Source organism: Podarcis filfolensis, assembly GCF_964270895.1.
Source record: "Podarcis filfolensis genome assembly, chromosome: 4".
Classification (NCBI taxonomy): domain Eukaryota; kingdom Metazoa; phylum Chordata; class Lepidosauria; order Squamata; family Lacertidae; genus Podarcis; species Podarcis filfolensis.
Genome location: NC_139607.1, coordinates 91,430,090 through 91,449,673, shown reverse-complemented (window position 1 = coordinate 91,449,673; position 19,584 = coordinate 91,430,090). Strand labels below are relative to the sequence as shown.

Here is a 19,584-nt window from a genome sequence, read left to right as displayed (position 1 = left end):
ATGAAGTAAACAAAACAGTGGAGAAATACTCCAAATTCACTTCACTCAAAAAAAAAAAAAAAACCTGAAAATTTTACTGACAGCAAGAGATTTTCTCAAAGGGAAAATGGCAGGTATTGATCTCCCATGGAATCCCACTGGGGATTGCTTCAAAATTTCCCTTTTTACACATAAGACCTATTGTCGTGTTTGCATACACAGGCAAACACACTGCATGGATCATCTTTTCTCTCACTTGTCAGTAGAGTTCCCCAGTGTGCCAGGCCTGATTGCCTAATATTTAACCATGGTTGTCCAATATCCCGTGAAGCTGTGATGCTATTGATGCTTGAAGAACTGGCCTGTCGCCTGCTTAGCACAACTATCTTTTTCTTCGTTTTATTAAAAAAATGATTTTTTTTAACAACAGCTGCCTTGTTAAAAGTTACAAAAATGCATTTTTAAAAAGCTGACTTATTGCTTCACAACAGCAAGTGTCCACGACACCATGCTCCTGAGAGGTAGGGGGACATTTGCCATGGGGCGTATGGTGTAGGTCAAACTCCAACCTTTCTCCCACCCTTGGAACTGGAGAAGTGGCAGGGTCTCATCCCCACACTTCAACTACGCTTGAGATACTCTGTGTGCCTTAGAAATGCCTGGGGTGCAGGTGGCCTTGCAAATGCACTGTGCATGTGTGTTCCTTGGAAGCCCCACTGCTGCCGCAGTCCCCACTCTCAATAGGGGGGCTGGGGCTTGTTGCTTTCAATCCTGCACTTGGGCATGAAACACAACTCTGATCCCTGAACTCTTCTCCAGCATCAACCTTGGAATTAAAGGTGCTGCGACACGACCTTGCCCCCTTGCCACAGCCCATGCAGTGTGCATTCCAGTGCACAAAGACTTAAGAACAGCTCTCATGTATACATCTGAAAAGATCTGATCAGCAAACGAATGCCCCGTCAAAATAACAAACGAAGCAAAGAGGGGACGCACGCTTATCCATAATGCGCATTTGAGCAATCCATGCCAACCTGTCTTCCCGAGATTCCTTATTAGCACAATACTTCTTCTTTTTTTTGCAAGGTGGAGGGAAATCTGTGCCAATATTTCTTGAGCTAAATTTAGTAGACTTTCAGTGGAAATCCTCAGAAGCAAGTTTCACTGAGTTCAATGTGACTTTTAGCAGTGTGCCACTGCAAATTTTGTCCCTAACACAAGCCATGAACGTTAAAGGATATTTGACTATTGCTACTACTAGTTTAAGTGATGCGGGTGGCACTGTGAGCCTAGGACTTGCCGATCAGAAGGTCAGCAGTTCGAATCCCTGCAACGGGGTGAGCTCCCCTTGTTCAGTCCCAGCTCCTGCCAACCTAGCAATTTGAAAGCACGTCAAAGTACAAGTAGATAAACAGGTACTGCTCTGGCGGGAAGGTAAACGGTGTTTCCATGTGCTGCTCTGGTTCGCCAGAAGCAGCTTAGTCATGCTGGCCACATGACCCAGAAGCTGTACGCCGGCTCCCTTGGCCAGTAAAGAGAGATGAGCGCTGCAACCCGAGTCGTCCGCGACTGGTCCTAATGGTCAGGGGTCCCTTTACCTTTACTAGCAGTTTACTAACAATGTTTTACTACTGTAAATGTACATAACCTCACTACTAAGTTAACATATGAGTTACAGGACTTGCAGTGAATGCTACCAGTTTATACACCACTTCTAAGCCATGTTCTGTTAACAGAGCAGTCAGCTCCTGAATGTTTCAGACACTGTCTGGTCATCTTAACATCCATGCAAAATATTACCTTTACAGCTGCTTGGTTGTTCAGATACACCATGAAGCAGGATGATTCTGGACATTCCTGGTAACAACTTTTGTGAAAAGTCTTCTCTGGATGCTATAAGCTAGCCCTACCATTAGGCAAGCAGAGATAAATTGTGAGTCAATATTAAAGGGCAGCAATTCAATTATTTAGCTTTCTATGGATTGGATCCAGGCTCCCTTCCTCTGAAAGAAGAAACCTCCTTGGTCTGAGGAAGGATCCAATACTTTAATTGTATCACCATTTAGATTTTCTGCTCAGGCACCAAAATCTTGTACCATCTCAGCTGGGTGCTTCTGTTTATGCTTCTTGGCTTTCCTCAACTGATTAGGATGAATATTGTTCATTATAAAGAGGATTGCCATGCTATTCTGCAAGACAATTTTAAATTAATATGAAACAAGTTTAGGGTCCTTATGACTTCAGACATCTCAGCTATATTTCTGTAACATGAAATAATACATTACTGGGAGATATGTTTGTTTAATGTAGAAAGGCTGTTCTTTAATATTGCAAATCACTTGGCTTTCTTGGCCAGATTAGGTTACGCTTGAACTAAAACAGAAAAGACAATTGCCATCTACATGTTTAAACAACTGCTATGTTGGAACTAATGCAACAAGAGAGCAAAGCCCCCAAGGGGGAGGTCAACCAGTTTTTCTGGGTATATGTGCAGGTATATAAAGGGGAAAAGTTATTCTGTGTGAGAAAACTCTGGAGAATGTTCCCAAAATCAAGGAGCTAGTTAACATCACAAGGTTTTTAAGGTGCTTATGGATGCAAAAAGAGAGTGCATGTGATTGCCTCAGTCCAGGGCTCCATCTGCACTCTGAAACTGCATGCTGAGTTTTTGCTCAAGCATTAATTTCAGTACAGGTGGCAGCTCAGCCCAGTGTTCCCTGTGTCCGTATGTTCCGAGCCGTCCTTTGATTTGGCGCGAATGAGTAAGTTCTAGCATGCGTGTGATGGGAGATCTCGTAGATTACCAAAAGTGGCTGAACTCTCAACATAATCACTGTTTCTGGCACAGGCGCCAGAAATGTTAGCCTTGTCCCAAGAATGTTTATCCTGTGCTTTTATTCTAAGTAAACAACCGCTTGACAGGAGATATGTCAGCACAGCTCCAGGCTTTCCAAGCCATGTTTCTCAGAACAGGCACCATAGTAATCATCCAGACTTCTAATTATTGTGGCAAATGAGCAACAGCAACACCACCACCAGTAAGAGAAACCACACCATTTTCTAGAAATGTGTTGCACCTCTGTTGATCATGGCTGCTATTGAAGGGAAATATCCATGCTTTTCACAAGGCAGGGACTGATGGCGACACTGAACATGCGAAGCTGTAACGTGTTCAAAGTCAGACCACTGATGCATGTAGCTCAGTGCTATCTGTTTTGACTGGTGGTACTCTCCGGGGTCTCAGGAAAGGTTTCAACCCTAACCCTAACCGAAAAACAGGTTCCCACTGTAGCGTAACCCAGAAACACAACCCAGAGCTACGCAAATAGGATTCCCAATGGGTTCAGATACAGGGAGCAAGGCAATTGTGTCCCTAGGGTTGCAGGCACAGCCTTCCTATATCCCAAAGAAGTGAATGGTTGCCATTCCTACAAGAAAAGGGAACGCATTGGGGATCCTAGTAAGCAAGGGAAGAGGAGGTGTCTCTATGTGCATTAGAACAAAGATGCATTATAAGAATTCCACTCCGAACAACAGCCAAGCCCGCCCTTCTTAAGACCCCCTCATCTTTATGATGAGCACCTCACTATTGTTATATATCATATACACATTTTTGCTAAACGGAGTTGGGAAATGTAGGGCTACTTAAAAAATATATATATGCTTAGCTACACCCACATAACTCCCAACAATACTTCATTATTAGATAACTTTTTTTAAAAAAAAGATTATTCAAATCATATTGTTTTCATGAGCAGTTTTATTTTACGTATAAACCTTGTAGTGGGGAATCTTGAAACATATTCCATATACTTTAATGGCTAAATGATGGCTATGACAGGTATACTGTTGCACTTTTTAGAAATATATCTAAAGTAATGAAAAATGACAAATCAGAAAGATTTTATCATTTTAGTGCACCCTTAAATACTGATTTGAATTACTATTTTTTTATTAAAAAAATCAAGTCTCACTTAGAAGCTATTCCATAAACCCTAAGCCCACAAATTTACTTCAGAGAAATTCTATTTATTTATTTTTATAAAAAAAATGTTTACTGTTGCAGTTCTTGTATGTACAAGATTACAGGGTTTCTCATTCCTATACACCACCCACAGCCACCCTGGTACTACATAAACTACAAAGGCTTGTGAGAAACCAGCATTTGAGATCAAAATGTGTCCTAGCAGATTTTAAAACATTCCAGTTGAAGTAAAGAATCCTTTTGCATGAAAAACAAAATGCATGAAATGCTTCTCTTTCACCTCTCCACAGAAAAACAAACAAACAACAATTTCATTCTCCCATTCAAATGCTTTTAATGTAAAACTGCATGTATGAGAAATCCAGCTTGTTTAAAAGATAAGACAAAAATGAGATAGGAAGCTTCATAGCCCACCTTTCTTCTTGACTGGCATTCTCGCTGTTATTTCTGGCACTGGACGCAAACACTTATTTACCGGTATCAACAGAGTCCCGCTGGGATTGACTTGTAAGGTCAGAAGTCTGCCATCCAATTCAAAACACACAGTTCAGCTTTGGAACAGAGCTCTACATCTTCATTTCCCACAATGGCACTCACAGTTTTTGTCCAGTTAAAAACTTCCAACACAACCCATGGAAACAGCAAGGAAGAAAAAAGTTTAAGAGAATTTTTGCCAGAGCACTTGTCAAAATCTGTAAAATATTTCCCAATCTATAAAAATATACAAGAGAAAACACTCGTCAGCCTACAAAATTGTATAAGATTCTCTCTTATGACAGAATAGGGGCTTTTTTTTTTTAAAGAAGTTAAGTGAATGTAGGAAATACAATTAAGGCACAGTCCAAGTCTTGGCAGTCCAAATGATCCACTTCAACACATTCCAGCATCACCCAGGTTTAAAACCAGTTCTCAAATAATCCAAATAAACGTCCGAGGAAGACCGAAGAGCTTGAAAGGGACCTTTTTTGCTGCAATCACAGGTGACTTTTGCCAGGTAGCTACAGCACTGGATGCACACAATGGTCTTCTGCGTATTAGGAGAGGAAAAAACCTCCCAGGTTTCATTCAGTTACCAAACAGCAGTCACTTTCATTTTTATTTTCTCCACCCAGCCTTCTGGCCTTTAATGTCCCTCTGATCTTTGCTTGTATTAAGCCCAAGAGGATTGAAAGCAATCCCTCAGCATGGAATTATTAAAGTGACAGTGCTATTCACAGGGCAGGCTGGTGGAGCAGACTGTTGTGCACAGGAGTCATTGACTGCTTGCCATTTCACTCTTTGCTCAGCAGCAGCTGCCTAATGAGAGAGGAGCAAGGTTGTAGCAGAGCTTCTCCAAATGTTATGCAGAGATGTTGGAATATTAACAGAGCAGGCCATGAAGTCAGTCGGAGGTTCTCCCGTTTGCTGGTGCAGCTGGCTGGCCTCACCATAACCTCCTATTTTCCTTCTTTTTCCCCCTGCAAATGGAAAAAAAAATGCAATGACAGTTTTCCCCTTCCAAAACATTGAAAATAAAGGATTAAGGGGGGATTTAGTCTCCAAATATTACACTTTATACATGTGAAGCACAATGGTACATCTTACATGTAACCCTGTACTGCATCTTCAAAGGGTGAAAATGGTGCAATGGGGTTATTTTCCGCTGCTTTTGAATAGCTTTCAAGCAGACTCACATCTTCCTATCATTCTCCTATCACTTAACAGATATTTGTTTTCCAATAATAAGACCTATTCTCATATTCTGATAGTTTGGCTCTTTATAATTAAAATGAAAGGTTGGCTTAAGAGGAACTTCAAACGGCACAAAAAATGTTTGTGGGAAGAACACTGGGGTGAACATTAAGAGGAACAAAGGAGGAGAAAAGTGTGAATTTAGAATAAAGTTTTAGAGGCATCTGCTAAATGGAGTAGTGGTAAAGAGCATCCATCAAATATGGATTCTGAGGGAGTAGTGCTCAAGAAAGATCTTTAAAGTTAGTGGGAGAGGGGCAAATCCTAGTGTACAGTGCAGAAATGGAAGGATTAGAGTAATAAACTAAGTGCAGACACTTAAAGTAGCCTTCTATTTAACCACTTGCCTGGTAGGTGACCAGGAATTCCATGCAGGTGAGTTAGCTGGCTGCTAGAAGAGGGACTGACTGCTTCATCCCTCCACCACCAGCCCATTTCCACCCCAACCCCCTGCCTAAGAGACTAACAGCACGTAACATATTTCCATGATAGCTGTGAAGGAAGGGGCACAGGCAGTACTACAAGCTAGCAAAACATTTTTCAGGCCAAAACAAAAAAATTTTTTTCCTTCCAGTAGCACCATAAAGACCAACTAAGTTAGTTCTTGGTATGAGCTTTCGTGTGCATGCACACTTTTTCAGGCCAGTAACATTTGGGGGGCTTGTTTACAAGGCTGACTTTAGGAAGCCAAGTAAAATAAATTAAGGTTTGAGGAAGGCTGTTTAGAAGAAGTGGACAGCATGGTTTCAAGTGAAATTCTGTGCAAGCGGGGAAGAGGTGACTGATGGGGTGTGACAAGAGTGGAGTCAATGTCCATATGAAAGCTTAACTTGAGAAGGAAAACATAAAGGAGATAGGAATTGAGAACACTGTACATTAAAACAGCAGGGAAGTAATCAGGGTTTGGAAGCAGAAAATGTTAAGAGGGAAATATAAAGAAGGTAGAATCAGAGCTAGCAGAAGAGGGTGAATGAGAGTGACTGGGACAAGTTACTAGTTGATGGCATTCAGAAAATTAGGATTCAGAGTTGTGGAGAACAGGGTAGAGATGCATGTGAAGAAGAGTGTGCAAGGAGCTGAGTCACTGAAGGACCAAAGACCAGGAAGCAAGCTCAGCAGAGTGCTACTTGTGAAACAAGGTAGTATAGGAAGTTAACTGTAGCAACAGAACAGAGTCACACAATGAAGTTGGGTTGCAGCTGTGGCTGTAAAATAGCAGCAAATGTGCATGCAGGTGGGTCAGTGTTTATCTATGAGAACACCTAGGCAGATATTAAACCATTGGGGTTTTCAGCATAGGAGCAGGGTTGAGGAACTGGACCAGCATTAAGAAAGTAGTTAGATAATTCTGTGAAAAAGCACAAGGGTGTAGTAAAGATGCATTATGTATTTGATGTGGAACAGCTGTGTAGAGAACTGTGTAGTGAAGGAATAAAAAAATAGGATCAGAAGGGTACACTGCATTCAGGCAGAGAGGGTGATGCTGGATTTGATGACTACATGGAGACCTGAGTCCTTAAGTGAGGAGTAGAATCATCAGATATGCAAGCTTGAGGGGGACTGTCACCATTGTAGAAACATGGAAGGTTTGAGAATGTGGGAAAGGGGATCAGTGGCCAAGGAGACTGAATGCAGGAGCAGAGGGCTACATGAAGCAGTACTCTGTGTTTCCACGGAGCGAAGGAACATGAAAGGATTAGATAAGTGGGTCATGTACAAGGATCTGAAGGGATATTGGATAAACAGAGTATAAAGGCAAGATGTACCCAATGGTGTGAGGTTGCAAAAAAAAAAAAAAAAGGTTATGTAGGAAATATGGTAGCTGTGTCAGTATAACTTACAAGCGTTGTGGGAAGAATCTGAGTGGTTGTGAAAGACAACATGAAACAGTATCAAATGTACACAAGTGGCCAAAGTGGGTTTCAGGGAAATATTTTTTTTTAAAGGGTCAGAAATGCAGGTGAGGGACAGAGGTAGGTGTTGCATGAAGTGATAGCTAACTGCACGCATACAAAGGGAATTTAAATTGTTATAGTATAAAGGTCTGCAGGTGCCAGACCCCTGAATGTTGCCATCTGCCTCTTCCCTTCAGTTGCAAAAGCAGAGTGGGGAAAGAGTGGCTGCTGTTCGCAGCAAGGCATGAGCCAGCAAGGTGGACTGCGGAAAGAGCTAATGACAGGGCAGAAAACCCGTAAGAAGATGGGATGGGACTAGTGCAGCATTCGAAACTCCCACTGTTCTAGGCGCGTTTTGCAACAGGGAATTTCATTAATGCGAACAGTTTCTGAACTCTGGGCGCAGTACTGCGCCTAAGATTTCAGATTAAAACTTGCCACTGCTGGAAGAAAATGAGGCCTCCCCACTTCCAGCCACTCTCTGAAGACTGGAGAAGGGAACCTCATAAGAATATTAGAGGACCAGGCAGGGGAAGTAGGGCTTTTTGTTTTTTTGCAGTCTTCAGATGAGGACTAGACAATGTGAAAAATGAATTTAAGATTTTAGCTGCAGTTCATTCATTTTCAGCTTTGTATTTTTATATTAAAAAGTTTGCCTACACACTCTGTTGCAGCACCTATAACCTGGGTTTAAGGTGTCATTTAGCTTTCATATCTCAGTTTCTAACACTGGACCAGTGGCCAGGCAAGATTCACCATGCGTGGGGTGGTTCTAGGAGATAAATGAAATGACCAGGGTCAGTAACTGCTGCTGGGGCTGGTGATCACTTTACAAGGCAGACTAGTTAGTGTACTAATGGTGGCAGAGAGTGGAGCAAGCAGAAAACAGAGGCAGGGCCTGATGAAAGTTTTTTGGGGGTGGGGGAAGAGACCAATGTGAGGTGGCCAGAAACTGAGAAGAGAAGACAATTCCACAGGGGCAGTTAGTTAACCTTTGACTCTAGACTTAATAGCCTCAACCAACCATATTTACATAGTGGTATGAACTACTTACAAGATGCCTTAGTTAAGCCAACCTTGCTGTGTTTACTCCCTTCCCCTTGTTCACTAAGGGGAAGGGGCTGGACATCTCTCCCAAAGTCCTCCCCTGACAGCACCAGCGGGAAAGACCCCAATGAGGCACAGAAATTTTGTGGGGAACGGAATGGATAAATAAATAAAAAGGGAGATAATTTTGTTGTAAGGTGGGCTAATGGGGTGGGGGCAACCAGAGGATGTTACGTGATGGTGGGAAGTATTGGGTTGCTTTTTTAACGCGGGTGCTTGGGATAGGAGTGGCGGGAAAAGGGAGGTTTGTGGACGGGGGTGGGGAGCTAGGGTGGTCCTACAAGCAAGAAGCACCCCCTTGCCTGACAGGAGCAAGCATGGAGCTGCTAGTGTGTGGGAAGCCCCACCTCCTCCACACACACCCCAATTCACACAAATCTCTGTCTGGCAAGGGCTGCCCTGGATGACCATAACACCCACTTGCAATCATAGAATTTGTAGAGTTGGAAAGGGACCCCAAGGGTCATCCAGTCCAACCCCGTGCCACGCAGGAATCTCAACACACCATCCTCCATCCAAGGCCCTGCTTAGCTTTGCAAATGAGAGCCATACTGGGCAACCTGAGTGTCCTGGTCCCCCATACTGTATATGGGGACAACACACTCAGATTGCCCAGTACAGTGTGTGTGTGTGTGTGTGTGTGTGTGTGTGTGTGTATATTCGGACTCCAGAGCCTCATGTGAAGGGTTGTGATGGGGGTAATCTTCATATACACATTCACACGCACATACACTCCTGTCTGGAATGGGGTGCCCTGAGTGACCCCATAAGAGCCACAATGAGTAAAAAAAAAACCTGTATGTTGCTGGACTCCAGGGACCCGTGGGGTGGCTTGTGATGATTGGGGGGGGGGAGTGTCAACACATGCAGGAACACACACACACCCGTCTGTGACCCCCCTCCCTCCCCACACACCCCTCATAAGAGCCAGTGAGGAACCTGTGTGCCCTCCCCCACCCCCGTCGTCGCCGCCGCGGCTCCCGCCTCCCATCAGCCCTCGCGGCGGGCGGCCAACCCCCTCGGGTAACTGGCGCGAGCTACCTGGCCGGGCGGCCACAGGTTCCCCACCCGGACACCGCCGAGGCCGCCTTCGCCCCACCTGCTGCCCCTCCTCGCCGCCGCCGCCGCCTGGGTCGCCTTATGGCCGCGCGGGCTGCTGCGCCCCCATCTAGGGCTCCTCTGTGAGGGAGGCGGCCTGCTCGCTGCTGCTCCTCTTCCGCCACGGCCGCCGCCTCAGCCGCGTTTCCATGGAGCGGCCGTTACCGCGCCCGCCGCCGCCGCCGCCGCTCCTCCTCCATCTCCCGCCCTCCCTCCGTCCCTTAGCAACGCGGGCGGGGAGCCCCTCCCTGACCAGCGTGAGGAACGACGGGCCGCTCGACCAATCCGGAGGCAGGCCCCTCCCCCGGCTCCGCGAGCAGGCGAGGAGCCAATCGGAGCCCAGCCGAGGGTCGTTTGGGGGAGGGACGTCACGTGATCGCCCAAGATGGCGGCCCCCGCGGGAAGGGCGTGCGCCTGGCCAGTACGGTAGCCGAGTCGACTTTTTTTTTTTATTAACCAGAGGCGGACGCCGCGGCAGCGGAATAAGTTTTTTAACGGCACGGCAGAGCTCTAGGGCTCGAGGTGAGTTTTCCCCGGCGGGTGTTTGCATGGAGGAAGCGGCGCTCAAGGTCACGCTGGACGTCAAATGTGGGGAGACTATGGAGTACGGTGGGTTTGAGGTTACGGGGTGGGGGTAGGGGTATGGGCAGGGACGAAACTAGGCTCTGTTTCACCGGGATCAATAACCCAGCTTGGCACACACACACGCACAGGCTGGGAGCCTCAGTGGCGCCCCACTGGAGGCTTTCCCCGGGGCAACGTCACCCGCCCCCGGTAGCTGCGGCTCTCGGTGGGGCCCCCCTGGTGAGACTGTTTCCCTTTATTTAAAATTAGAGCCTTATTCCCGTGGAGCTTATGTCCCTGCAGGCGTGTATAGAATTGCAATCATTTATGGGTGTGGCTTTTCCGCTGCTTTGTGGTAAGTAAAAATTAGTATATAGTGAGCATAGTATGTTATTTTTTATTATTTTTAAAGTACTTTTGTTGGCATCTGTCAGGCTTGGAAGGCAATGGAGGAGTGCGCCTTCAGGGGTGAAGTCAAAAGGTTGGAGAGTTACAGCGCCTGTTGTGGCTGAAGAGATTGATAAGAGGGAGAATTGATGCATTACTGCAGCAGCACAACTGGACACCTTAATCTGCCCCAGGGGCAACAAAACATGTCTCTCCCATATCGGTCTCTACATCCACAGCAGGTGCTGCAACCTTCCAGCAGCTTGACTACACCCCCAAAGGCTCATCCCTGAGACAGATGGATGACAGCAAGAAATATGTATAGCAGTTAACAGCAGTGACTGTTGATGAAATACGAAGAAAATATCCAAATGTAATTGAGGGCAGGAGGGTTGATTACGTCTCTTTAGAAGAAATGTGAATTTAGGAATTTTTCTTAGCAGCACGATGACACAATGCATGAGCTTGTAAAAGGAAGGACTAAGAAAGTATGAAGACTGCTTCAATTCTTAACTGTTCCCATTGCCTGGAAAATGTGGCTCTCGGTGTAAATAGTGTAAATTTTGGAAGTTATCGCTTGTACAGGCAACAACATATTTATATGCATGAAGTTGATATGCAACCATTGCATGTGCAGATTGCAGTGACCCGGAAGGAGGTGGAAGGCATAGTGGGGTTATGTGCACTACACTGTCATGCTCAGTCACTTGGAACATAACCCCAGTGCGAATCAGGGATTGCCTGTATAGCTGAAAGCAACAGGATGCAATTGAGGACTTCATACATGCCCTCTAGCAACTCTAGTGTGTGTGCCAGATTACTTACTGTATCCCATCAAACTACACTGGAACAACCTTACTAACCAAGCCAGTGTCAAATATGTTAGATCAATGGTCTTCTCCCATTTTTAATCTGATATAAGGAGTGGGGGCATACATGCATACACAAATTAGGTCTAAGGGAATTTATGCTTGGTGTCATTGGGGAGTTTTTGTGTGTTAAGCGGCAGCAGCAGCCTGCTCCACGCGCAATAAATGGACCACCTGCTTCCTCCCCAGCAGCTGTAAGGCAGGCTGAGTGGGAGGAGGCAGACAGGCTAGAGGCCCAGCGGTGCACCCCGCCCCTATGGTTACAGTATTTTTTTCTATATTTAATTGCTACATTCCATGTATAAGACGACCCATGGTTTTACACTTTAAAAAATTGGGGGGGGGGGACCTCGTCTTATTCACGGAAAAATACGGTATTCTGTTTCTTGGACTATACTGTGCAGTAGAATCCAAGAGTTGACATAATGTGGGCATCTGCTGGCTTCTCGGCTGTAAATTTCACAAACCATTATGCCTGGGTCATTAAATATGTTTTTCTTTCAATCATATTGCTGGTGTGTCTGATGTACATACATACATACTCATTTTTGTAATCAGCACCATTTCATTTTCTTTCTCAGTGCTCCAGGAACTAAGATGGCGGGAGAGTTTATCAAACCTACTTCAGAAAAAAAAGTTCATATTGCAAGTAGAGACATATCTGAAATCATGAAAGAAAGGTTTGAACGGCTTTCAGAAGCAGATCAGTGAGTGGCCTTCGCAAATTTAAAAATATTTTAAAGTGGGGTTGTTTTTTGCTGTTCCCATTTTCAAAGCATTGAAGAATTTACCTTGTTGTACATGGTGCAAGTAGTTTGTGAAGAATGGAACCCACGTGATACCGTACAAAATACCACATGGAAGGCTATGCCAAGTCTCTGGTTTCCTCCATTCACAAAAATAGGGAATGCTATTTTACCAGACTAGCAGGATTAGCAAGATAAACATTAAGGACAATGTTGGATGTTGAAACCAATGTAACTTGAAATGACACTTTTAGTGTTTTAGTTTAACTTTTAATTGCATCCTTCAACTTAAAAGACAGGTCCCGGGACTTCAGAAAATGTATTTAGTATTGTCAGTTGAAATAACTGAAGACCACACATTGCTTTTTATATATGACCCCATCATGTATAAAACATAAAACCCTCTGCTATTTAAAAATGTAAAAACATTTGTAAAACTTTTCTCCAAGAGAACAGCGAAATCTTCAAACCAGTTTTAAGGATCTGCTAGGTTTCTTGCCAGTGACTATCGTCCTTAGAAGCTGAAGTGATGTATTTACTATGGTCCCTCCTGCTGCTCCTTCTATAGCTGCTCATATGCTTGCATCCTCTATCGGAGCCTCAGAGTATTGGACAACTGTTCACTCTAAGCATAGACCTGGCAGTCCTATGGACACTTGGTATAGTTCTCCAATTAAGAAGAGGGCTTATAGCTGAATAGGTAGAATTGCAGTCCTAAGTATTTTGTTGCAGCTGTGAAAATCATTGTCCCGTTTTAATACTGCAAGTGGTTGTATCTGTCAGCTCTAATAGGACACAGCAACATACTGGTAGCACTGAGGGATATACCCCAAGAATACAGTATTTGTCTGGTTTCAGAAATGTGCTTCTTTGCACAGCACACAAGGATACAACTCTCCTAATGCACCATGTTTGTACATGCACAGCTATTAGCAATTGTTGAAATGTTTTTTCCTTTTCTTCCACAGGAGTTTTTTTCAAAGTGGATCCATGTTCCTTGCTTTAAATGGAAGTCTCTGCGGCTTAGTAGCAAATAGCTTGTTTAGACGTGTCCTGAATGTAACCCAAGCTCGTATCGTATCTGCTCTGCCCATGGCTGTTTTACCGTTCATTTCAACTGTGGCCACTTATGAGTGTTTTATTAATCAGCCTTTAATGGAAGGTACGTTATCTGCATTCAAAGCGAACTGTAACCTTTGAAATGTCTGTGCTGGGAAGGATGTACTAGCCACACTGGCACAAGGTTACCTACTCACAAGACAAGAGGCTATTTGCATTACTCCCCAGATATGTAGGGCTATGGAAACTTGTTCCTTTAGCTCTTTGTATTACTCTTCTTGAGAAAATAAAATGAACTTAAGGTACAGGTGAGGTGGGGTATGCAAGACCTCACAGCTGGAAGAGTACCAGTTCTTTAAAACAGTAATAATACAGTGTGGTGTTTCAGCGCCTTATCTGCAATTTGGTGTTACTGTTGTTTCTATACTTTTCCGAAGCATCCCAAAAGAAACTCACTATATAGATGTAGGTAATTGTTTTTGGCATCCAACATGGAGAGTCTTCTTGCATTCAAAAGTATTGTCTTAGTCCCCTTTGAGTGTAAACTGCAGGATAATGCTGTTAAAATTACTTCCAAATACTCAATCTTCCACCTTGCCCAGTTAGCAACAGTGATGATTCTGGATCATGTCACTGTCCATATTTTGGTGGAGAGTAGTCTATACTGCTAGAACGCCCAATGCATTGGCTTCTCTTTTCAAGGCACACTTCGGTCCCTCTTGTGGCATATATTTAGGGAATCTCAGGAATATTTTGCAGCAATACTTTTATGACAGGTGCTATTGAAATCTGAGCAGCTTATCAGCTTAACAAAGTCTAATCAAAATTAGGAAAGCAGATTTTAAGATGCTGTGATGCAAGCCTGCAATAGGGATGCTGTCAATACATCACTTAATTCTCATAATGCTATTTGTCTGCAAATTTATGTCAGACTTGGAAGAGTTTTCCAGCTTACCTGTCTTATTTCATTTTTCAGGTGATCTAAATTGTGCAACTTGCGCCTGGATCAGAGGCGGTTTAATTGGAGGAGTAATAGGTTGGTTCTACCCCATTTTCCTAGCTCTACCTTTGAATGCAGCTCTTGCAACAAGGTACGTTTTTAATCCTCGATGTAAGCTCAGCTCTTAAATGTGCAGTTTTGCACTGCTGGCAGGGGACTGAAGGAAGGTGCTACCAGTGTTGGGACCATGAGCTGTTCACCCTTATATGGGAAATCCCTAAAATGGAATTTGTTTAAAATGCACACATTGTTTTTCCACACCTAACTTCAGTTTTCTAGGATTACCTAAACTGATTTCCAAGTATAGCTTCCCCTCCATCACTGTCTTCAGACATCCATTGTCTGGGTTAATCTGCTTGAATCACAAGCACTTGCTATTGCTCTTTCATTCCTGAACACCACCCGAAAGGGAAATCTGAATAATGGACCAACAACTGGTTGTAAAATAAATAGGTGTAACCAAGTCTGCATCATTAGCTTGTGCCTAAGGAAGTGTTTTCTGGCAACAATATAGAGCCATTAGTCTGTAGAACACCTTTCTGCACCTTTTCTGGCATCATGTAAATTGGTCCCCTTTCACATGTTGTGGGCTGCATTTAATTAACACATCTTTTGTCCATATATAGAATTTGCTCCGTTTTTGCTTCAGTTTTAGTATAATTATGAGGTAGTACACAGAAAGAGATGCAGTGTCTAGTATACAATTTGGTAAGAGCGGGCTAGCACCTATTTTGAAAGCCTAATCTTAAGACAACTGACAAAGAGGCTTTATTTACTTTCTTTGTTAACTAAAAAATTTTTTTCCTTCCAGTAGCACCCTAAAGATTTTTTTTTGTTTTGACTATGGCAGACCAACACAGCTACCTATCTGTATTTGTTAACTAAAGAGAGCTTGTAAACTGCTGCTCCATCAGATAACTTTCTTAATAAAGACTGAATTTAACAGTAGCCTAGTGTTTGCAATTGTCAAGCTAATTCTTATTTCCACCCCACCCCAGGTATTTAACAACTCCCATGCCAGGCCAAGAAAACATGCTGCGCTACTGGATGATGGTTTGCAAACCCGTTTACAAAAAGATGAAATTTGCTGCAATCCTTCAAATTGCATTTGGAGCATACCTGACCTCAAAAAGTCATGAAATATACATTAAAATGCTGCAGTTGCCCCAGCCTGGAGAAGACCCTGAAGAAATAAAAGATAAAATTTGAATTTATACAATCATTACTTATTTGGTTTTTCTTTATGTAAATCATCCTGCTAGTGTTTTGTTGTTGTTTTTTAAGTAGCTCTTAGCATATTGAGCAAGCCTTGGGACCTAATGGTGAAGGGCCAGTACTTTTTTTCCTCTCTTTCTTTCTTTTTGGTATGGGGGATAGGTGGAAAGTAATACCCTGTGATGAAGGAGACCAGTATACTTTGAAGAAACCTTTGTGGTGACGGTGGACAGAGGTTTCCCTCTTGCTCACAGAATTGTGGAGTTGGGACCATGAGGATCATCTGGTCCAACCTCCTGCAATGCAGGGAATCCTACTGTACGTAATACCATGGATGTGAGCAGCTGGTGTGTCTTGCTTTTACCTTTTCTTTTTTAAAAAAGAGTAGCTTCCATTAATGGGTAGGAGAACATTGCATCAAGGCTACTTTCCAGGAAGGTTTTCCAAGGAGTGGCTGACAAAGCAGCAGCCTGCAGAGCACTGGAAAGCTCTGGGGTTTCATTTTTGAGATTGTAAGTTGTTTTAAACTGTTTTAAATACTGTATTGTGTTTTCTTGTTGTAACCAGCTTGGGCGGCGCTTAATTAAATAAAGAACAACAACATTCCCTAGAGCTCTTCAATGCCCTGCAGGTTGCTTACCTGACCATATTCCTCTGGAAGGGAAGGAAGAGATCTTGATTGTGCATTATTTAACACCCAGTGTACAACAAGTTCCTGCTAACCTCCCTGTTGTACTGTCTTAAGGAATAGCAGATCTGGACAACTGCCATGATGGATGCCACCAGAATAAAAGAAAAACTGCTTGGCCTATGGCAAGTGATATTTATGATCCCCTACTTGCAGTGGCCCATGTTTGTTCTTGCTGACAGTTAAATGTTTTAATCTATGTTGCTAAAATATTTTTTATTCAAGACAGTTCTCAACATAATAAAATGTGTACGGTAAATATTTCTACATTCTTCTCAATTCACATCACAGCATGGGTTATGTGAATTAAATATCATTTTCTAGAACACAGAACACACCAATCTGAACATTACTCAAGACAGAGGGACCACCCCTCTGTTTAAACAAATGCATTTTCCATTCTTATAGACCATGCTGCTACAAAATCGCTATATATTCAAATGGTTTATAATCAACTTTGAGAATGTGCTCCACTGAGACAGAGAATGTGTATGTGTATAGCAGCAGCATCTAAGCTATAAAATGACTGTCAGTCCTCACCCTGGTTTCATTTTGGTTGCAAACTGGTCTTAATATGCTAGTAACTCTGGTTTGGCAGGAATTTTTCCCTGCTCAAGTAATCCAAGAACCCAGCCCCCAAACAAGTGGGAATTCAACTTTGCATCATCAGATATAAGAATTTGAACTTGCATAAACACCCTTGCATAAACCACCTCGGGTTGAAGAAGCAAACCCGAGCATTCCTTCTCATAATTTATGTCTAAATGGACAAATGTTCAGTAGTGTAAAGGTGTTTGCTTTTGTTTTTTAACTGACATGGAGTATGTCCCCAACAAACCTTTTAGCAATTTTGGGAACAAGACAGATACATCCTATCTACTGTTTTTCAAATTGGATACTAAAAACCAGATAAACCTTACCTAACATTTTGCAAGTAAATGTTTTGCTGCAATCCAAAAATGTCAAACAAAAGATTTCTATTTTTGGTTAAATGGTAGCAGATGGAAACAGTATTCATTTTGTTGGATGCCAATGTGAGACATGGCTCTCCACAGTTACTTTGATGCCATCTGTCCAGGAAGTTATAGGGTGCAGAATAATGAATTCCCCCCACGATACTACTAAGCTGTTTAAAAAAAAAATAAACAAGAAAGGTTAATTTGCGGTATTAAGATATACACACATTTACATCACATTTTCTAAGTGAGATACTAAAAAAAGGCCTTATTTTCCCAACGGTGGTATAGTGCAGGCCAAAAAAGAATGACAATGTTCAAAAGCTGGTGAATTTGAAGTCTTATTTCCTATCAGCTTCTACCTGATACTAAGATAAAGTCAACCACTGGTAATACAGTGGTACTTCTGGTTACGAACTTAATTCATTCCGGAGGTCCATTCTTAAGCTGAAACCGTTCTTGTCCCGAGGCGCGCATTCGCTAATGGAGCCTCCTGCTCCGTTCACATCCTGGGGCAAAGTTCGCAACCAGGAGCAGCTACTTCCGGGTTAGCAGAGCTCGTAACCATAGGTACCACTTTACTAGATAAAGTTTGAGCTACACTGGTACCTCTGATTGCACACAGAACGGCAAAAACCAGAAAAATACAGGTTTGCCGCATGCGTAACCCAAAGGGTACACAACCAGAGGTGTGCATATCCAGAGGTACCACTGTACAATGGTACCTCCGGTTACGAACGGGATCGGTTCCAGAGGCCCAGCTGTATCCCAAAAATGTCATAACCGAGGACTGCGTCTGTGCAGGTGCGAGCAGCAAACCCACTTCCAGGTCTGCTGCGTTTGCAACCCGAAGTTTACGTTACCCAAAGGTAACATAACCCGAGGGTGCACTGTATTTCCTTCTTGGAAAATCAGCTTTGCATGCAGGAATTCCTGGCTTCACTTTTCAGCATCTCAATGAAGGAATGTGAACAATCCAGGTCTGAAACCCTGTCTGGCAATGTTGACAATCCTTAGCTAGATGGACCAAAGGCCTCAGTCAGTGTAAGGCACTTTCCTGTGTCCCATAAACTGATTCAGCACAACAACATTCAAGTTATAGGCAAAAACTTTAAATCATGCTTGGCATAGTATTTTGCTGGTTTTGCCTCTTGAAGAGACTGCATGCTTCTGATTATAGGCTGAATTGTAATTTATCATTTAAGCAATACCTAGTTGTTTAAGTGCTTTATTCATTCAACATTCCAAACAAGGTGATGACATTTTCTGACTCAGGTGCATGTAACATCTGTGCAACTCACTAGGTCACAACTATCTGGCCAGAAGGCGCTACCTAAAGGCACCACTAGTGGTGAAATTGTTACTTTTTATAGTAAGGGTCATGCCAGATAATCATTTTAACACTTCCCCTCATGAGAAGGGGAATTATTAAGATTTCAATACTTTCCTGCAGCAGTCTTAAAAATTTAGTTATACAGTATCCAAGAACATATTTAAAAACAGTCTTAAACTCAAGGTGTTTACAGACCCAATCACTGCTATTTTGCTTTAAGCTGGAAGTAGAATGGCAACTATGTTTCCAGAGTCCCATATATATATATAGATATATAAATACATTCTATAATGGTAATGAATAGGAGGGTGCTCCATTGATGTCTGGAAAGTTAATTCGTAGATAGGAGCCACAGGTATCTAAGAGGGAGATGGCTGGAGCAAAGTCTGTTCAGGCCCTCACCAGTCTGCATTAAAGAACATACTCTAAACAGAAAAATTGAGGGCATTTTGCTTATGCCACCAACAGCTCCTTGGAGAAAAGGTGGATGAGTAGATGAGCCTATTGAACTTTATGGCAGAGCACCAATTGGGCCTTGCACTAGTCTTGTTGCAAACAGAATTATTTTATCACCGACTTGCTCTCAATAATTTATTCTTAGAAAAAGAGGACAGCCAGCAAAAGCTGGTTAACCAGCTCCCAGTGCAATCGTAACATGTTCCCAGCACAGCAATGCCTATTTTTTTAACAGCCAACATTAACGTAAAAATAGCATTGAGTGCTGAATAGCAAATAGTAAGCAATCTACAGCAGCTTACTTTTTCCTGCTGTTCAAATGTTATTAATGGTTTCCTAATCTATTATTGTTTGCACACACATAATGGTAAAACAGGTGGTTTTGACTGTATTTTACTATACATTATTATACTTTTTTGTTCATAAAAGTACACAACACCCTACTGCAAAACATCAGGGTCGTCACAACATTAAAATATTTTAAATCAATCATGAAAGTGTCTGGCTACTCAAGCG

At 43.0% G+C, this 19,584-nt stretch overlaps 2 protein-coding genes and 1 long non-coding RNA gene across 15 annotated transcripts in view; 1 reads left to right on the top strand and 2 right to left on the bottom strand.

The window, feature by feature from the left end:
• Nucleotides 1-9,936, bottom strand: part of DLG2 (discs large MAGUK scaffold protein 2) — an 877,737-nt gene extending 867,801 nt beyond the window's left edge. For all 13 annotated transcript variants that reach the window (XM_083609628.1, XM_083609598.1, XM_083609629.1 and 10 more), the window contains exons 1-2: nucleotides 9,797-9,936; nucleotides 4,379-5,421 (exon numbers count right to left, since the gene is read on the bottom strand). In XM_083609628.1, the coding sequence (XP_083465754.1) occupies nucleotides 4,379-4,397 (19 nt within the window). In that variant the 5' untranslated portion in view covers nucleotides 4,398-5,421; nucleotides 9,797-9,936. The remainder of the gene's footprint in view (nucleotides 1-4,378; nucleotides 5,422-9,796) is intronic.
• Nucleotides 9,937-9,944: 8 nt separating this feature from the next.
• On the top strand, nucleotides 9,945-16,582 carry LOC310760845 (transmembrane protein 126A-like; the record flags this gene model as incomplete). Its single annotated transcript, XM_083610053.1, has 6 exons — nucleotides 9,945-10,317; nucleotides 10,663-10,714; nucleotides 12,197-12,322; nucleotides 13,330-13,523; nucleotides 14,397-14,511; nucleotides 15,419-16,582. The coding sequence occupies 6 exons, from the start codon at nucleotides 9,945-9,947 to the stop codon at nucleotides 15,627-15,629; spliced, it is 1,071 nt and encodes a 356-aa protein (XP_083466179.1). The 3' UTR covers nucleotides 15,630-16,582.
• Nucleotides 12,786-15,207, bottom strand: LOC310761015. Its single transcript, XR_014547186.1, has 2 exons — nucleotides 14,706-15,207; nucleotides 12,786-13,007 (listed from the first exon to the last, which is right to left on the bottom strand). It is a non-coding gene; the product is annotated as an uncharacterized lncRNA (long non-coding RNA).
• Nucleotides 16,583-19,584: the final 3,002 nt, after the last annotated feature.